The sequence below is a fragment of the Meles meles genome, chromosome 1 (genome assembly GCF_922984935.1).
Source record: "Meles meles chromosome 1, mMelMel3.1 paternal haplotype, whole genome shotgun sequence".
In the NCBI taxonomy this organism is placed as follows: domain Eukaryota; kingdom Metazoa; phylum Chordata; class Mammalia; order Carnivora; family Mustelidae; genus Meles; species Meles meles.
The window spans coordinates 46,432,808-46,453,053 of record NC_060066.1 but is presented as its reverse complement, the minus strand read 5'-3'; the positions used below and the strand labels follow the sequence as shown (position 1 = coordinate 46,453,053).

The following is a 20,246-nucleotide window of genomic DNA, read 5'->3' as shown; positions in this document are numbered from 1 at the left end:
AAGAGGCAACCCACAGAATGGAAGAAGATATTCCCAAATGACGCTACAGACAAAGGGCTGATATCCAGCATCTCCTCAAACTCAACACTCAAAAAACAGATAATCACGTCAAAAATGGGCAGAAGACATGAACAGACAATTCTCCAAAGAAGACATACAAATGGCTAACAAACACATGAAAAAATGTTCATCATCATTAGCCATCAGGGAGATTCAAATCAAAACCACATTGAGATACTACCTTACACCAGTTAGAACGGCCAAAATTAACAAGAAATAACAAGAGTTGGAGAGGATGTGGAGAAAGGGGAACCCTCTTACACTGTTGGTGGGAATGCAAGTAGGTGCAGCCACTTTGGAAAACAGTGTGGAGATTCCTTACGAAATTTAAAAATAGAGCTATACCCTACCTACAATTGTACTACTGAGTATTTACCCCAAAGATACAGACATAGTGAACAGAAGGGCCATAGGTACCCCAATGTTCATAGCAGCAATGGCCAAAATCGCTGAACTGTGGAAAAAGCCAAAATGCCCTTCAACAGATGAATGGATAAAGGAGATACGGTCCATATATAGAATGGAGTATTACTGTGCTATCAGAAAGAAAGGATGAATATCCAACTTCTCCATCAACATGGATGGGACTGGAGGAGATTATGCTGAGTGAAATAAGCAGAGAAAGTCAATTATGATATGGTTTCACTTACTTGTGAAGCATAAGGAATAACATGGAAGACATTAGAAGAAGGAAAGGAAAAGTGAATTGAGGGAAATCGGAGGGGGAGAGGAAACATGACTGACTGTAGACTCTGAGAAACAAATTGAGGGTTTTGGAAGGAAGGGGTGGGGGGTTGGGTGAGCTTGATGATGGGTATTAAGGAGGGTATGTATTGCATGGAACACTGGGTGTGGTGCATAAACAGTGAATCTTGGAACACTGAAAAAATAAAATAAAAAATAATAAATAAAAAGCTATAGTCCACAAAACTGGTACTGGCATAAAAACAAGTACACCAAGACAAATACATAATTGAGAGCCCCAAAATAAAACCAAGTGTATATCGTCAACTAGTAATTACCAAGGATACTCAATGGAGGAGTCTCTTCAATGAAATGTGCCGGAATAATTAGATATTCATGTGGGAAAAAATAAAGCTGGACCTATTAAGAAAACTCTGAATGACCAAAGCAGAGTTGAGAAAGAACAAAGCTGGAGGCATCATACTTCTTGATTTCACACAGCTATATTAATCAAAACTATTTGGTACTGGCATAAAAAGACACATAGAGGAACTGAACAGATAAAGAGCCCAGAAAAAAAGTCATGTTTATGGTCAATTAATTTTTGACAAAGGATACATGAGTACACAACAGGGAAAAGACAGTCTCCTCAAAATGGTTGCAGGAAAACTGAACAGCCACATGCAGAAGAATGAAACCGGACCACTATCTTATCCCATACACAAAAAAACCAACTAAAAATGGATTAAAGACTTAAATGTAAGACCTAAAACTATGAAATTCTTAGAAGAAAACAGAGGAGATAAGCTTCTTGACATCAGTCATGACAATGATTTTTTTTTTTTTAATTTGGTACCAAAAGCAAAATCAATGAAATAAAAAATAAACAAGTGGAACTACATCAAACTAAAAAGCTTCCATACATCAAAGGCAGCAATCAACCAAACAAAAAGACAACCTATGGATTGGGAGAAAATATATGCATATTAAATATATCTGATAAGGGGTTAATATTCAAAATATATAAAGAACTCCTATAATTCAACAGCAAAAAAATAAAACAATCTAATTTTAAAAAGGGCAGAGGAGCTGAAGAGACCTTTTTCCCAAAGATACAAATGGCCAAAAGCACGTGAAAAGGTGTTCAACATCAATAATCTTCTGTGAGGATCTAGCAACAATAAATATTAAATTACAATATAATTTTTCATGCTAGCCTATCTCTAACAACCTAAACTGCTCAGCTCATTAGGGTGGCAGAATCTACATGAGACCATGAATATTTCGTGTATAGATTTGAGTACAAAAAGCTTGTTCTACTTCCCAGAACTTAATGCATCAGTCCTTAAGAGTTGATAAAAAGTCTACTATAGACCACGTACTGGGTCACAAAGCAGGACTCAACCGATACCAAAAGACTGACATTATTCCCTGCATATTCTCAGATCACAATGCTTTGAAACTGGAACTCAATCACAAGGAAAAGTTCAGAAGGAACTCAAACACCTGGAAGCTAAAGACCACCTTGCTTAAGAATGCTTGGATCAACCAGGAGATCAAAGATGAACTTAAACAATTCATGGAAACCAATGAGAATGAAGACACTTTGGTCCAAAACCTATGGGATACAGCAAAGGCGGTTCTAAGGGGGAAATACATAGCCATCCAAGCCTCCCTCAAAAAAATTGAAAAATCCAGAATACACCAGCTGTCTCTACACCTTAAAGAACTGGAGAATCAACAACAAATCAAACCAACTCCACATGCAAGAAGGGAAATAATCAAGATTAGAGCAGAGATCAATGAGGTAGAAATGAGAGATACAGTAGAACGTATCAATGAAACTAGAAGCTGGTTTTTTGAAAGAATCACTAAGATCGATAAACCATTGGCCACACTAATCCAAAGGAAAAGAGAGAAAGCCCAAATTAATAAAATTATGAATGAAAAGGGAGAGATCACAACTAACACCAAGGAAATAGAAACAATCATCAGAAATTATTACCAACAGTTATATGCCAATAAGCTAAGCAACCTAGATGAAATGGATGCATTCCTGGAAAAATACAAACTCCCAAAATTGAACCAGGAAGAAACTGACAACCTGAATAGACCGATATCTAGTAACGAGATTGAAGCAGTGATCAAAAACCTCCCAAAAAACAAGAGCCCAGGACCTGACAGATTCCCTGGGGAATTCTACCAAACTTTCAAAGAAGAAATAACACCAATTCTCCTGAAGCTGTTCCAAAAAATTGAAGCAGAAGGAAAACTTCCAGACTCTTTTTATGAAGCCAGCATTACCCTGATCCCCAAACCAGGCCAAGACCCTATCAAAAAGGAGAATTTCAGACCAATATCACTGATGAATATGGATGCAAAGATTCTCAACAAGATCCTAGCAAACAGGATCCAGCAGCACATTAAAAAGATTATCCACCATGACCAGGTGGGATTCATCCCTGGGTTGCAAGGTTGGTTCAACATTCGCAAATCAATGTGATAGAACAAATCAATAAGAGAAGAGAGAAGAACCACATGGTCCTCTCAATTGACGCAGAAAAAGCATTTGACAAAATCCAGCATCCGTTCCTGATGAAAACGCTTCAAAGTATAGGGATAGAGGGAACATTCCTGAACTTCATAAAATCTATCTATGAAAGACCCACAGCAAATATCATCCTCAATGGGAAAAAGCTTGCAGCCTTCCCGTTGAGATCAGGAACACGACAAGGATGCCCACTCTAACCACTCTTGTTCAACATAGTATTAGATGTTCTAGCAACGGCAATCAGACAACAAAGAGAAATAAAAGGTATCCAAATAGGCAAGGAAGAAGTCAAACTCTCTCTCTTCGCAGATGACATGATTCTTTATATGGAAAACCCCAAAGACTCCACCCCCAAACTACTAGAACTCATACAGCAATTCAGTAACGTGGCAGGATACAAAGTCAATGTACAGAAATCAGTGGCTTTCTTATACACTAACAATGAAAATACAGAAAGGGAAATTTGAGAATTGATTCCATTTACTATAGCACCAAGAACCATAAGATACCTGGGAATAAACCTAACCAAAGAGGTAAAGGACCTGTACTCGAGGAACTACAGAACACTCATGAAAGAAATTGAAGAAGACACAAAAAGATGGAAGACTGTTCCATGCTCTTGGATTGGAAGAATAAACATTGTTAAAATGTCTATACTGACTAGAGCAATCTATACTTTTAATGCCATTCCGATCAAAATTCCACCGATATTTTTCAAAGAGCTGGAGCAAATAATCCTAAAATTTGTATGGAATCAGAAGAGACCCCGAATTGCTAAGGAAATGTTGAAAAACAAAAACAAAACTGGCGGCATCACGTTACCCCGATTTCAAGCTTTACTACAAAGCTGTGATCACCAAGACAGCATGGTACTGGCATAAAAACAGACACATAGACCAGTGGAATAGAGTGGAGAGCCCAGATATGGACCCTCAACTATGGTGAAATAATCTTCGACAAAACAGGAAAAAATATTCAATGGAAAAAAGACAGTCTCTTCAATAAATGGTGCTGGGAAAACTGGACAGCGATATGTAGAAGAATGAAACTCGACCATTCTCTTACACCGTACACAAAGATAAACTCGAAATGGATAAAAGACCTCAACGTGAGACAGGAATCTATCAGAATCCTAGAGGAGAACATAGGCAGTAACCTCTTCAACATCAGCCACAGCAACTTCTTTCAAGATATGTCTCCAAAGGCCAAGGAAACAAAAGCAAAAATGAACTTTTGGGACTTCATCAAGATCAAAAGCTTCTGCACAGCAAAGGAAACAGTCAACAAAACAAAAGGGCAACCCACGGAATGGGAGAAGATATTTGCAAATGACAGTACAGACAAAAGGTTGATATCCAGGATCTATAAAGAACTTCTCAAACTCAACACACACAAAACAGATATCATATCAAAAAATGCGCAGAAGATATGAACAGACACTTCTCCAACGAAGACATACAAATGGCTATCAGACACATGAAAAAATGTTCATCATCACTAGCCATCAGGGAGATTCAAATTAAAACTTCATTGAGATACCACCTGACACCAGTTAGAATGGCCAAAATTAGCAAGACAGGAAACAACGTGTGTTGGAGAGGATGTGGAGAAAGGGGAACCCTCTTACACTGTTGGTGGGAATGCAAGTTAGTGCAGCCACTTTGGAGAACAGTGTGAAGATTCCTGAAGAAATTAAGAATAGAGCTTCCCTATGACCCTGCAATTGCACTGCTGGGTATTTACCCCAAAGATACAGATGTAGTGAAAAGAAGGGCCATCTGTACCCCAATGTTTATTGCAGCAATGGCTACGGTCGCCAAACTGTGGAAAGAACCAAGATGCCCTTCAACGGATGAATGGATAAGGAAGATGTGGTACATATACACGATGGAGTATTATGCCTCCATCAGAAAGGATGAATACCCAACTTTTGTAGCAACATTGACGGGACTGGGAAGAAATTATGCTGAGCGAAATAAGTCAAGCAGAGAGAGTCAAGTATCATATGGTCTCACTTATTTGTGGAGCATAACAAATAACATGGAGGACATGGGGAGACGGAGAGGAGAGGGAGTTGAGGGAAACTGGAAGGGGAGATGAACCATGAGAGACTATGGACTCTGAAAAACAACCAGAGGGTTTTGAAGGGGTGGGGGGGCGGTGGGAAGTTGAGGAACCAGGTGGTGGGTAATAGGGAGGGCACGTACTGCATGGAGCACTGGGTGTGATGCCAAAACAATGAACACTGTTATGCTGTAAATAAACAAATAAACAAACAAACAAAAAAAAACCAGTCTACTATAATTCTCATGTACAGCCAAGTTGTCTACATACAAAATTTGAAAAAAGACATTTTTTTCTTACCATCTTCCTTTAACAAAGACGACAATCTTAATTTCTATTTTTCAGATAGGAAAACCAGAACTAGCTCAAGAGATACACACCCAGTTCAGTAAGACCACCAAATAAGTCTTTGCATTCTAGTAAAATCTAACCACAAGCTTGATGAAGTCTTCCATACTGTCTTTTCTAGTACTAGAATATGTGGGTGACATCTACACCTCTGAAATCCATTTCACTTGGGTTACTTCAGCTTAAGGAAGACTATGGTATAATGGGGAAAAAAATGTATGCTCTGATATATGTAATGATCTTCCAATCTATTCGGCAAAAAGAAGCAAGGTGCAGAATACTGCGTATGTTATGCTATCATTTTTGTAGGAGATTACTGGAAAATAATATGCATACAAATTTTAAGAGGCAGCAAAAATCTCTATAAAGACTCATTAGAAATAAGTATCATGGATTTTATCAGAGGAGGGGAACCACACAGCTAGACCAGTGGGAGAAGGGAGATTTTTTTCATTTCTTATCCTTCTAAACTTTGAGAATTTTGAACTGTGACTACATTAAATATTCAGTAAATAAAAAGCCACATTTAGAAATGAAAAAATTACCATAAGAGATGAGATGACAAAGTCTGAAAACTCAATAATACTGTCACATATAAAAGAAATGGAGTTTTTGTGCATTTTATTCAACAAATTTAGGTCTAAAACCTTTGTAATTTAAATCCCCTCTATATACTTAATGAATGTATCCCAGAGGAAACTTGATGTAAATACTTGATATTTCTCTGTGAGTGGCTCCTTTATGAAATCCTCAATTATCGTCTCCTTTTTACATTAGGATTGTATCTGCAAAGAAAGAAAAAAAGTTAAAGGGCTTTTAAAACATAGTCACACCTTGGCAAACACAATGAGAATGCCAATTTTATCCTTAGGATCTGGTATTAAACACTGACATTTTTACTTTCATTTACCATTTTGATGTTGGTTTGGTGAATATTTGATAAAAATAAAATATCAACAATAGAAAAAGTCCAGTAAAATCTTCAAAATAATTAATGAAAACGGTTTAAAAATACATGTTTACACCTGTCCCAGTATGGATTCAAACTCCTTCCACTCCCAACTACAGTATAACATTTGCATAAGATGATCCTAAAATAGACATACTTTATAAAATTTTCTCATATAGGAATTAACAAATTTAACTACCTACCAGATATTCTTAACTACTTATGAAAAATGAGCACCATTTGTCAACATTTTCACCAATGATATACTGTCAATAATGAAATTAAAGAATGAAACTGGCTGCAAAACAGATTAAAAAATACAGTACTTCTTGGTTCTGCCTTGTGCTCGCTTCGGCAGCACATATACTTCTTGGTTCTGCCTTTACATAAACTTAGGAAAATGTTATTCTCTCCTCGTCAGTACCTACCTATAAGTAGATAAGTTAATTTTATTTTATACTATTTGTATTTGAGTGCTAATTATTGTAAGGTTTGGGGCCTGCAATGTTGGATATGTGTTAAATCAGAATTAAATTGTAACCACCCACTATAACTCCTCTAAACCTCCCACAAAAATCTGATTTGAAACTCTAATCCAGCCTCTTGTTTTTACTCTTGCGCCAACTAAAACTGAGCAAATGCTTTGGTATTTTATTTGTCTTAACTCAAAACCCATTCATTCATAATTTAACTCAGAGCTGGAAATCTCACAAATGTATCAGCTAAATTCACCAGTCCCAAACCTCGAAGATACATGCAGCAAACCCAACTGAGAGGTACTCAGGTTGTAAAAAAACAAAACCACCACCACCAACAACAAAACAAGAGCATTAAAAATGAAATATTCCTTAGGTGAAGGGACTAAGTGTCTTTTTCTTTTAAGATTTTATTTTATTTATTTGAGGGAAAGAGAGAGCTCATATGTGTCAGGGGAGGAGCAGAGGGAGAAGGACATGCAGCAGACTCCACACTCAGTGCAGAGCCTGATGCAGGGCTCGATCCCACAACCCTGAGATCATGTCCTGAGCTGAAATCAAGAGTAAGCTGCTTAACCAACTGAGCCACCCAGGCATCCTGTTGTGTCTACTTCTAAAGAAAGTAGACATGGATATTTAATCTCTAAGAATAAAACTGAATTTTATGTACATTTCAAAGATTCACGAGAAGGATGAAATTAAACTTTACCTGAAGAGATCATCAGCAAGAGACTCTTCTTTCGCATGCTGATTTTGCACCTGTCAAAATTTACATAATTTCAAACACATGTTCAACGATGAATGTATGGTTAATCAACTGCTATACTGGGTGGTCAGTCATCTTGGAGATTTCCACATCCAGGAATTCACCAGGTCTATGAGTTGTTGCCTCTACGGTATTTCCCTCATTCACCAAATCCTCTCCATTTTCACTTCAGGCCAAGATTACTGCAAAAGTCCTCTAATTAAACAACTTTCTTCAGCCAATCCCCTCTCCATCAAAGGCAATCAATATATGTATAAACTGCTAATTTGTTGAGTTTTTAAATATATTTTCCAGAAGAACCCTTTTACTAAATGAAGTATCATTGTTTTGAGGTCATAGGACTGATGAAGGGGCTGAGAGGGCAAAATCTACCCCACTTTCAACTACAGCAGCTCTACAGGTGAAGTGATTCTCTTCTCCAAGGTACCAAATCAGGGCTCTGAAGGTGCTGCTTAACTACTGCCCTGACAAAGTAATTTTAAACACATCCAAACTCTTAATGCATGTCTGAGTGTTGGGACGAGAAATACTCTGTGCTGGGTGCATCCTTCTAAAGTCTAGATCCTATTGTGCCATTTAAAACCCTTCAATGATTTTTTTTTTTTTTTTTACCCTACCAAAGAAAACAAAGTCTTCAGTTTGACCCCAAACATGGGAAAGGCTCTTCATAACCGGGCTCCTTTCCACCACCTTCTCAATCACTTCTCATGCCCTCTTCATGAATACTGGATGTCAGTTTAAACTGAATCACCAACCAACCAACGAATCACACTCACCTCTTAACAAATACCGTTTTCCTCTGCTTGTGTTCACGTATTTCCCTCTGCCCAGAAAATTACCTTTTTCTCCTTTTCCCATCTCTGACAATCTTTCAGTGCACCTTCATTTCAATAAAAATTTGTGCCTACTATGTGTCCAGCAACATGTTCTTCACCTCTTTACCAATGGTTTTTCAACCCTCTTCATTAAAAATATAAAAACAGCATCTGCTATGAAGAACTCCCATAAAACTTCAGCTATACAACTCATAGATAATCAATTTCCCTGTTATAATTCTGTATCTTTGCTAAAAGACCATAAGTCCCTTGAATGTACATACTATTTATTTTTACTGTTAAGAGCTTACATTTGTGTATTTCCAAATACTATCTTAAAACTCCTTCTAAATAGATCTCATTTAATCTTCATGTAACTTCATTATTACTATTAGACTATTATCCCAGTTTTAACCACCAAGGAAGCAAAAACTTATGTTAAGTAACTTGCAGAAGATCAAAAGGTTGTCATACGGAAGAACTGGGATTTGACCTGGTCTCCCTGAATAAGAAGACCCCCACCAGGTATTAACACCTGGTCTTAGCAGGCTATTACAGTGACTTTGAGTCTGTGGAAAGGGCTGAGAAGAATGACTTGCAGGGATTCGTATAGAATGATTTTCTACTCATATGGTGAAATATCAAAATGACATTATATCTTTCCACACTGTCTAATAGGTATAGAAGAACATAAATGGGAATACAATGATTTTCAAAAAGCAGCTGTCAAAAAAAGCAGCTGGTATTATTATCATAATTACTTTGAAATGCTCCCCAGCAGGGGATGCTAATTTTAAAGTTATAATACAGTAAAGAAAAACCAGTAAGGAAAAGTCAGCTTTATTTTATGTGTCTTAGTAAAAAATATTAAGTAAAATAGTTTTAAGAAATAGAAATCCAGGGGCGGGGAGTGGGAGGTTGGGGGAACCAGGTGGTGGGCATTAGGGAGGGCACGTATTGCATGGAGCTACTGGGTGTGGTGCAAAAACAATGAATACTGTTACACTGAAAAGAAATTTTTAAAAAAAATTAGAAAAAACAATAGAAATCCTCATATTACTGGCATTTTTAAGGGCTGGGGAGAATTACATACCCAGTCTTTCAAAATTCAAACCAGGTTGGATACTGTCTCAAAAAATTATTATGTTTAATGCACAAAATGAAAATACCCTAAATTGAAGGAAACTTCAGTAATGGATTCGGTGATTATCAAAATGAAGACTGGTCTGCAGCAGAAGTAAAGAAAGAAAAACTGAAAAAGAATCAAAGGCAAAAAAAAAAACCCTTAAGAGTAGCTGGCATAAGCCTAGGGAAACAGAACATCAAGGCAATAGCAAACATACAGACACTGTGTGCATGAGAAAGTCAACTCTATTTTTATTTTTTTAATATTTATTTATTTGAGACAGAGAGAGATCATAAGTAGGCAGAGAGGCAGGCAGAGAGAAAGGGGGAAGCAGGCTCCCTGCTGAGCAGAAAGCCCAATGTGGGGCTCGATCCCAGGACCCTGAGATCATGACCTGTGCTAAACGCAGAGGCTTAACTCACTGAGCCACCCAGATGCCTCAGGTCAACTCTGTTATCTTAAAGAGTAAATCCTACCTAGTGCACCTAAAATTGCTCTAGCAAAAAGAGAGATTTGGTGGAATAAATCTAGAACACAGGCTCTCAACTAATTCTAATCAAATAAACAAAAGACAGAAAAAAGTCATTAGCGACACTGTCATTCTCTCAACTCCTCTCTAGCCAAAAACAAACAAAACCTTACAGCCATGATAATCAAGAAGCCACCTACTTGAGAAAAGTAGCCTGCAGAGAACCAAAAGATTGCTGCAACATGTTCCTAACACTGCCCCAGCCCATTAAACAAACTAAAACCAAATGTGAGAATGCTTAGTAATACTACAAATTTGGGGAAAAGTATCCTGAGCAGAAAAGAGAAAACACTGCAGGTGGACTGCTGGAAAGGGACAAATAGCACAGGGAAGTGAGTGGGACTGACACTGACCAAAGGCACAGGCTGAGTGCAGCCTTGACAAATGAGGTAAACACCTTAAAATGGCAGGCTGTTGTCTTCTGGGATAAGATACACTCCCGGTACACATCATACCAGTTCCAGGAAGGAGCAGCACACAGCTCCAGCTGAGCCCTTCCTTTCCTGCATTCAAGGTCTTCGGACAACAGAAATTAAATGGGATATGCATATCGCCTCTGATTCAGCACAATGCCATACTCATGATATGGAGCCACCAAGACAATTCTGTTCTCTACAAGAACACTAAGAGCTTGGGTAGTAGTAATTTTGACTATAGTCACTTTTGCCTCACAAACTGTCTTTATTTTTTTTTTATTTAAATTCAACTTAGTTAACATAGTATATTACTAGTTTCAGAGGTAGAATTTAGTGATTCATCAGTTGCATATAACACCCAGTGCTCATTACATCAAGTGCCCTCCTTAATGCCCATCATCCAATTAAACCAGTCCCCCCGCCCTCCCCTCTAGCAAGCCTCAGTTTGTGTCCTATAATTAAGAGTCTCTTCTGGTTTCCCTCCCTCTCTGATTCATCTTTTTAATTTTTCCTTCCCTTCCCCTACATTCATCAGTTTTCTTTCTTATATTCTACATATGAGTGAAATCATATGGTACGTGTCTTTCTCTGACTGACTTATGTCGCTTAGCATAATACACTCTAGCTCCATCCATGTCATTGCAAATGTTAAGATTTCATTCTTTAATGGCTGAGCAATATTTCATTGTGCATATATACCACATCTTTATCCATTCATCTGTTTTTTTTAAAAATTTAAATTCAATTAGCCAACATATAGTACATCATTAGTTTCAGATGTAGAGTTCACTAATTCATCAGTTGTACAAGTTGTCTTTAGATTATAATCCCTGCACAAGACAGCATACGATGCTTCACAAGCAAACAGTACCTGGACATGGTATTTTACTCTAAACAGCTTCAAGATGAAAGAAAACTGCAAACTATTTCACATACCAGATGGGGGAAAGAAAAGGCAGCAACTGGAATAGAACACGCAAGACAGATGAAAAACCTAGTCCATAAGAAATAATAACTGAAGGACAAAAAAATGAGGTTACTGAGAACATGAAAGCAATAAAATAAAAACCAAAAAGTCAGATGACAAAAACCACAATGACAACGAAAAGGGAACAAATGCTAAGTAAACAAACTGAGACTTATTAATAATACCACTTCAGAATCAAATTGGAAATACCTAATAGTGACTGTTTCCACTGTTATAAATGCAGTTTACAAGTAGCATCTTATTTAATCCTCACAAAACTTCTGTGAAACAGAGGTATTACTATTATTATTGTTCCCATTCTACAGGCATTCTACAAGGAAGAAATAAAAGCATAAGAAAGTAATTTGTCCAAGATCACACAGCTGATGAGGTAACAGAACAGACACAAATGAAATCTGAATTTCTGACATAGTTAAAGAGCTCAGGAAAACCACAGTGAATGCAGAAGAAATGGATATGGAAGGCAAAGGTGATCTAATAAAAGGACAGTTACATCTTAAATGTAGAGAACTGAACAAATATAAAAATGCTTTCAAAGATGTACTAAAGAGTTCCTTGAAATAAAAAGACCTGCATCTGCAAATCAAAATAACATACTGCATTCCAGGAAAAATGAATGGAAAGCTGATCAACCCTGAGACATACTCTCATCGTTACTGACTTGCAAGCCTAAGAAAGAACTGGGTAGGCATGCAAGTCACTTTCTAAAAAGGGAGAAAAGAAAGGACTGCCATAAGATGGTGGCATGTGGAAGGAGGGGGGACAGGGAAGGGAGGAAGTACAAATATTCTATTTACAGCAAGGAGCCAAAAAACTTATCTAAAATCAAAGCAGGCAGTTTGAAACAAATACTGATTCTAACCTGAGAGTGGTTTTTGTTTTGGTCTTATTTATCACCCCTTGGTCTTAGAGGGATCTCAGGAAATAAAATACCATGAAAAGAACAAACACGTCCAAAAATTCAGCAATGCTTTCAGTTTTACTTCCTTCTATCAATCTCTCTCCCTCTCTTCCTACTCTGTCCCTGGCTATTATTCCTCTTCAATAAAGAGAAATCTGGAATAATTCACTTCATGTTTAAATGGGTAATTTCTGGCTTTAGGATTTTGACTTCATCATTCTTTCATGTAGTACCATAATTCTTGGAAATGCCCATTTTAAACAAGGCCATTTAGTCTTCCAAAAAAAAAAAGAGGAGGAAAGGATGTGACTTCCATTCTTTCATTTTTTGACACCAAGTATCGTGAGTGACCTTAACAATCCTACTTTTTTGGTGACCTTCCTAACAATTTTTGATTAAAAAGCATTTTTAAACACAAATTGCTGAAGACTACATTAATCCACAATGAGGCAAAGTAAAAGGCCTGAGAAGTGAACAAGTACCACGGCCAGCTTTTGCCTTGCCCTCTGGGTTTCTGCAAAGCATTAAAAAACTGGGCTCTGCTTTGATGTCTGTATGGGGGATGAGCAGTATGGAAGAAAATCAAAGATGGGGAAATCCAAGAAAAGACCCCAATATTAAAGAGAGAAAGAGGAATAAACTGTACAACACAAAAAGAAGGTAAGAAAGAAACTTGCCTGCCTCGACCCCAACACAGGGTGAAGGAAAAAGAAAAAAACTCAAGTTTATAGTGACCAGCTGGGCCTTCACTCATGCTTCTGGTCCAAATACATATTAACTACCTAGGTGATCCAAAAAAAAAAAATCACAAGTGGAGGCTAAAGTGGTCTCGTATTGGTAGAACAAGACTGGCAGACACAAAAGTATCTTTTCTAGAGGAAAGAAACTTAAACTTAGGACTCAATGAATTCTCACTGATCAAATTCCAAGGGAAATGAGCAGTTCACATTCGACTATCACAGGACATATACTTGGAAACAATACTCCATAAGAGAAGAGTAGCAGAAACTTATCAACATTTTAGGCAAAGAATACAGGAGAAGCTTAAAAATATCGTCAGGGAACAGTAAGACCTAGAGATGAATGAAACAGACAACCAGAACTGAAAAAATACAATAGGCTGAATGAAAACTCAGTGGATGGGTGGGAATACCAACCAGAAAGAACAGAAAGGAAAAGTACCAAACTAGAAGATAATCTGGAAAAGTTACCAAAGAATACAATCCAGAGAAAAAAAGGAATAAAACGTATAGAAAACAAGGTAGAGAAGAAAGTGAAATTTGACTTCTGTCAAACCAGAGTTCAAGAAAGAGGTAAGACCCCTAACTGCCCATTACTGAACAGTTCTACTTCAAATAGCCTGCTGAGAGGACCTATCTGAAGGCCACCTCTGGGTTCTAGGAGCACTGGATAGTCACACAATACAAAGGCTAAGAAGAAAACTTTCTAATCTTGAACAACACCTTGGTTATCTCTCAATTCAACAGTCAGGTGAAATCTTAACTTTCATGCAGTAACTTCCTCTACAGCAAAAAGTTGACACTTTACTGAATTTTATTAAATTCTCCAGTTAAAAATAAGTAAGGGGCAGAAAGAATTATGAATCAGGTAGATGGCTATTTTGCATAATAATGACTAGGACTCAAAACACCCAAGAAGAAAGTAAAAAAAGAGAAGCATATTTGTATAATTTTCCCTGGGAATTTTCACTGGAGTATATGAATATTTAGCTGCTACATGTAAATAATGTATTCTTAAAAATCACATTCTAACATGGAGAGCTGTAAAGCAGTTCATATCTTCCCCAAACAGTGTTATAACAGATCTGGTTTCCTGAGACTTAGGCAACATATTATTTATAGATATGATTAAAGACATGCCATAAAGCAAGTAAGCAAAATTATAAAACTCTAAAGCAATTTCAAGTGCCAAAATTATGTTGCCGGTCCTAGTCTAGGATTTGAATGAACATGAACTGATTATGTAAGTATCCTACTATAAAAGTAAAGAGAAAAGCACACTCTGACATAAAACATAGTTGATCAGAAATCTGTATACGTTTGAACATATAAATATAAATGAAATGATAAAATGAGTGAAATTTGTTTTAAAATACTCCAGAAAGAAAAAAAGTTGGGAAAGAGAACAGAAAGCAAGATGTACAAATGCTAATATTTGTTGAAGCTCTGTTTTCGGTTTGTTTCACTACTCTATTTTGTGTATGTTTGGAAAGTTTTCATAATAAAAAGCTTAAGAATTTGAATTAAATAGAAATAGTTACTACTTAATAATTTAGCAACATTATTTAACAATTTCTCTTACTTTCTTAAAACTTAAAAAGACTGGGGAAAAATGAGATAGATCAGTAACTGCCCATGGGAGGAGGCATTATGGCGAGTTTCCCACAGCAAGCAGTTGTCAATAGTGTAACTGACTTAAGACTCCACCCCCCCTTCGAGATGGTGTGCTCATGAATCATTAAACCAAAGTGTAAAAGTGTACCACAGAGAATGAAGTCACACTCTAACCTTATAACACCTATGGAAATTAACTCAAAATCAATTCAAGATCTAAATAGAAGAGCTAAAACTGTAAAACTCTTAGAAGAAAAAAGGAAAAACTTTCTGACATTGGATCTGGCCATGATATTTTGGGTTATCAGGTATCAACAACAGAACTGATAAACTGAACTACACCAAAATTTAAAATTTCTGTGCATCTGTAAAATACACAAACAACAGAGTGAATAGGCAACCCAGAGAAAGTGAGAAAACATCTGCAAATTACACATCTGATAGGGACTATTATCCAGACTACATAAATAACACCTCTAATTCAACAACAAAAAATAAACAATCTGAATAATAATGGGAAGAAGTTTTTGAATAGGTGTATCTCCAAAAAAAATACACAAATGGCCAACAAGTGTATGAGAAGAAGCATGACCTCACTGATCATTAGGAAAGGCAAATCAAAACTACAATAAAGTTCACACCAGTTAGATGCCCCTATTACAAACAACAGAATAACAAGTGCTGGAGAGCATATGGAGAAATTGGAACCCTTGCACACGATTAGTGGGAATGTAAAATGGTGCAGTTACTTTGGAAAATAGTATGACAGCTGTTTAAAAAATTAAACATAGGAAAAAGAAGATACAAGAGAACAGGAAAAAGGTAATAACTCAATAAAATAATGACTAAGAAATTCTCAGGACCACTGAAAGACAATTGCCAGATCTGGAAAGCCCAGTACATTCGTACACTATATAACTGATATTATTTGCAATAACCCCCCATACGACTGTACAACCATCTTTTGATTGTTATCCTTTAGCTTTCATTTACATTTTTGTAGGTTAAGTCTCTTTTCTCCCCTTTATATTAGGATATAAACTTAATTCATTTGTTTTTTTAACAAATTTAAAAGCCTCTTTAATAATTTTAGTAAGTTTAAAAGTCTCTTAAGCGTTACAGAAAGGTACAAATTAATCTTAGTTCTCTGTAACTTAGGATTCTTCCTGAATGACTGACCAAAGGTCAATTATCTTAAAATTTGGTTTTAAGGATTTGCTCTAAGGAAACCATGAGGGACAAAATGTAAACCAAGCAAATTACCAGGCCTCAGTTCCTACTAACCTCCATTTCCTGTCTTAACCATTCTTCTAATTCAGTATTCTTCCGAGCATGATGAGCTATTAGATCTGATCCTCCAATGATGTGTGGAAGTTTTCCTGCTCCAAGAAATGTGACCTGTTATATAGTAAAAATAGTAAGGTTAAATGCATTAACAAATTAAGACCATCTCATTTTTTTTTTTTTAAAAGAGAGAGTGTGTGAACATGGGGGCTGGGATGCAGAGGGAGAGGAAGAGAGAGAATCTTAAGCAGACTTGCCACGAAGGCAGAATCCGACATGAGGCTCAATCTCATGACCCTGAGATTATGGCCTGAGTTGAAATCAAGAGTCAGATGCCTAACCAACTGAGCCACCCAGGTACCCTCAAAACCATCATTTTCTTAAAAAGCTTAATAAAAATCACAATATAAATCATGTATAACATAAGTGCCAAAGATGTTTATTCCTACAAATGGAAGTGAGAGAGTAGTAACTATGCTAGACCCATGTTTCTGCCCTATTTATTTTTGGCTGTTGCTCTACCCAGATTTAGATGTCACTGTACCAAGAATTTAGTTGAGATTTTTAATTGGGAGTTTTTATTAAAAAATGGCCTTACCTCATCATTTAGCAGTTAAAGCAACTTAAGGTGAATATAGAGACTGTAAAGTATCATATTTTGTTCTAAAGATTTCAAAGTTTAAGTCTTGTCTAGTACTCATGAAAATTTATGTCCTCAAAACATTCTAATTTATAGATCTCTAGCAAAAGATGTTGGAAATAGCAACAGTTTATGTTTTTAATTAAAATTTTAATGGGCTATAGGGGCACCTGGGTGGCTCAGTCATTGGGCGTCCGCCTTTGGCTCAGGTCATGGTCCCAGGGCCCTGGGATTGAGCCCCACATCAGCCTCCCTGCTCAGCAGGAAGCCTGCTTTTCCCTCTCCCACTCCCCCCTTGCTTGTGTTCCCTCTCTCGCTGTGTTTCCCTCTGTCAAATAAATAAACAAATAAATCTTTTTAATAAATAAATAATAAAATTTTAATGGCGTATAAATAAAGAGGTGCTAAAAATATTGTGAAAATGCAAATCAAGCCACTGTTAATATTGTATTTAGGAAATAATAAACCCTTAATATCTATGAGACATACATTTAAAATGTCAACATATGAAATGGAAAGGGAATTTTAAGACTTTTAAATTAAATTTATTTATGAGAGAGAGAAAGGAGAGAGAGAGAGAGAGAGCGTGCGCGCGCACGAGCGGGGGGAGAGGGAGAAGCAGGCTCCCTTCTCAGGGATGTGAGCCAATGTGAGCCTCGATCCCAGGACTCTTGTAATCATGACCTCAAAATCATGACCATAGCTGAAAGCAGACACTTATTACACTGAACCACCCAGGTGCCCTGGAAAGGGAATTTTAAAATAGTTTTCATCATTGAATACTATTTTAAAAGCACAAATAGGCCACATCATTAGATCTGGGCATATAAAGAAAAACACAAATTCTTTCATTAGAGCCAATTTAGTTAAATCATTCTGCCACATAAATTTTGCTTTGAATTTCTTTTACAGTCTCAAATAAAATTCCTTAATCAAAGGTATTAATATTTTAAAGAATTTTTAATTTTTCCAAGTTACTTTCCAGAAGTTTGTATAACTCTATACTCCTTCACCATGCCTGGGTCAACAGTGAGTATTATTACTTTATCTTTGGTAACTTCATTAATAACAAAAAATACTATGTCTTTTGAATTTTGATTTAACAATGAGACTCAGTAACATGATCCTCAACATGAAGTAACCATATGGTTTAGAATGACCCTGTGGTATTCATGAGCCACACCTTTCAGATGGAAAAGAGAAAGTGGGTGCCATCTAAGTGGGAGATATCTCCATCTTTCACTCCAAGTACAAGAGATGGGGTTTAGAACCTTTTACACATTGTCATAGTATGCAAAAAATTAAGTGACAAATGTTAATAGTAGCTCACATTAGAGAGAAAAACTACAACACCTCACAGTATAGCAAGAATCATACAGATTATACTCTAGTGAAAAGCAGTCTACCACAGAAATCACCTTGGACAAAATTACTGTATTCTGATTAAATGCTTAAGCAAAAGGTAGCAGTAATAAAAATGGGATAAGAAGCAAATATTCCAGAAAAGACAACAAAAGAATACAGAGTAGATCAGAAATATTCTTTTAACTATACTGATAAATTAAACATCTTCCCAGTTCCTAGAGAAGAAACAACTCAGGTCTGATGATAATATTCAGGGTACATATTTATATTTTTTATATATACATGTAATAGTAAAATGCCTACTTTTCATTATTTAATGTGCTCAGCTATTTTCAACAAATCTCTTATCTTCATAAAGCCGTGAGTTAATGAATTCCTTCAGGTAAACATAGATGATTATTAGAAATAGAAGACCCTATCAGTATAACCCAAAGCCTGCTGTTTAAGGTGGTGAAGGCCAGGTAAACAGTACCCTTTAAGGAATTCAGTCTTTTTTTTTCTTTTTTAAAGATTTTATTTATTTATTTGCCAGAGAAAGAAATCACAAGTAGGCAGAAAAGCAGGCAGAGGGGGAGGGAGAAGCAGGCCCCCTGCTGAGTAGAGAGCCTGCCGCTAGGCTGGATCCCAGGACCCTAGGATCATGACCTGAGCAGAAGGCAGAGGCTTAACCCACTGAGCCACACAGGCGTCCCAGGAATTCAGTCTTAATGAAGTTTGTTTCCAAGTATTCATTATATATTCATCATACATTTACTCACATACTCATTACTTGTCAGTTCATGCCCTTCCTAGAGTAATTTTAACTGTTTTAAACAGAAGAAATAAGAGTTTTCAGTATGAACTGCTTTTACTATTTAGCATCAGTGGTATTTCTAAAAACATTTCAAACACTGCCCTCTTGTGATATTTTAAAGGAGTATCATACCTTTTTGAACTTCTTGAAATTCTTCAGTTGACCATAATCATTATTTACACTGGACGCATTTCTGGAGGGAGAGTTACTAACCACCAGTGATCTAAATTCAGTTAATAACACCTTCCTTGGAAGCGTATCACCATCATCCTGAAGTTCATCTTTGATCTTAAATAGGGTTAAGATGGATAGATACATAAGCAGAAAAAAGTAAGGAAAAAGAAAATTACTTGTCATTTGTGAGGCTACAAACAAAAGTTCAAATACGTAAAAAAAATAGTAAAAACGGTTTATTTCTGGCACCTGAATTTTGTATTTGGAATCAAATCATACCTATGCCAAATAAGAAAATTACTCAAATACTAACTTTAGAAACATTTATAACTTCTATGCTAGACGACTAAAAGCATATAGCATTTTAATTTAGTAGTTTATTCTAATAGATATCATCTCAATATATAATTTTTCTTCCATATATTTTCTTAGCAAAAAATCTCAGTATTGTTGACTTTTCATTAAAACCATAAACTAACATTGTTACAATGATCTGTTCTGTAAGTTCTCATGTAATATATTTAAGCTTTCTTGGATTTTCAGTAATTTGTGTTTTATTATTTTTGACACCTCCAAAAAGTTATTAATTCTGGATATACTACTTCATTAACTGAAAGCCACTTTTTAATCACAGATTAATAGTTATTAAATCAGCCTCAAGACTCCTTCTTGGTGCTGGGTAAGTTTCTTTATGTCATTCATTACTAACTAGTTACATATCAACATTGCTACAGCTGCTCAAAGCTGACCATCTTAGTTTTTTAAACTCTTTTACGATATATTAAATGGCAAGTGGCAACAGGACTAAAATGAAGATGGAAACAAAGGAAAAAAGTGAAAAGTCAAAAGACAAGGTTCATCTACTAGTGACAGAACGTAATTAGGAACTCTTAATTAGTTAACAATGACCTAATGCTTTTGTATTGTGTTTTATCAGTTCCAAATATTTTACATTCATTACTC

At 36.3% G+C, this 20,246-nt stretch overlaps 1 protein-coding gene across 2 annotated transcripts in view; it reads right to left on the bottom strand.

Moving 5' to 3' along the window:
• Positions 1-6,338: 6,338 nt before the first annotated feature.
• Positions 6,339-20,246, bottom strand: part of NBN (nibrin) — a 48,983-nt gene continuing 35,075 nt past the window's right edge. For both annotated transcript variants that reach the window (XM_046015727.1, XM_046015736.1), the window contains 4 exons: positions 19,242-19,397; positions 16,312-16,425; positions 7,842-7,891; positions 6,339-6,492 (listed from right to left, as the gene is read on the bottom strand). In XM_046015727.1, the coding sequence (XP_045871683.1) occupies positions 6,462-6,492; positions 7,842-7,891; positions 16,312-16,425; positions 19,242-19,397 (351 nt within the window). In that variant the 3' untranslated portion in view covers positions 6,339-6,461. The remainder of the gene's footprint in view (positions 6,493-7,841; positions 7,892-16,311; positions 16,426-19,241; positions 19,398-20,246) is intronic.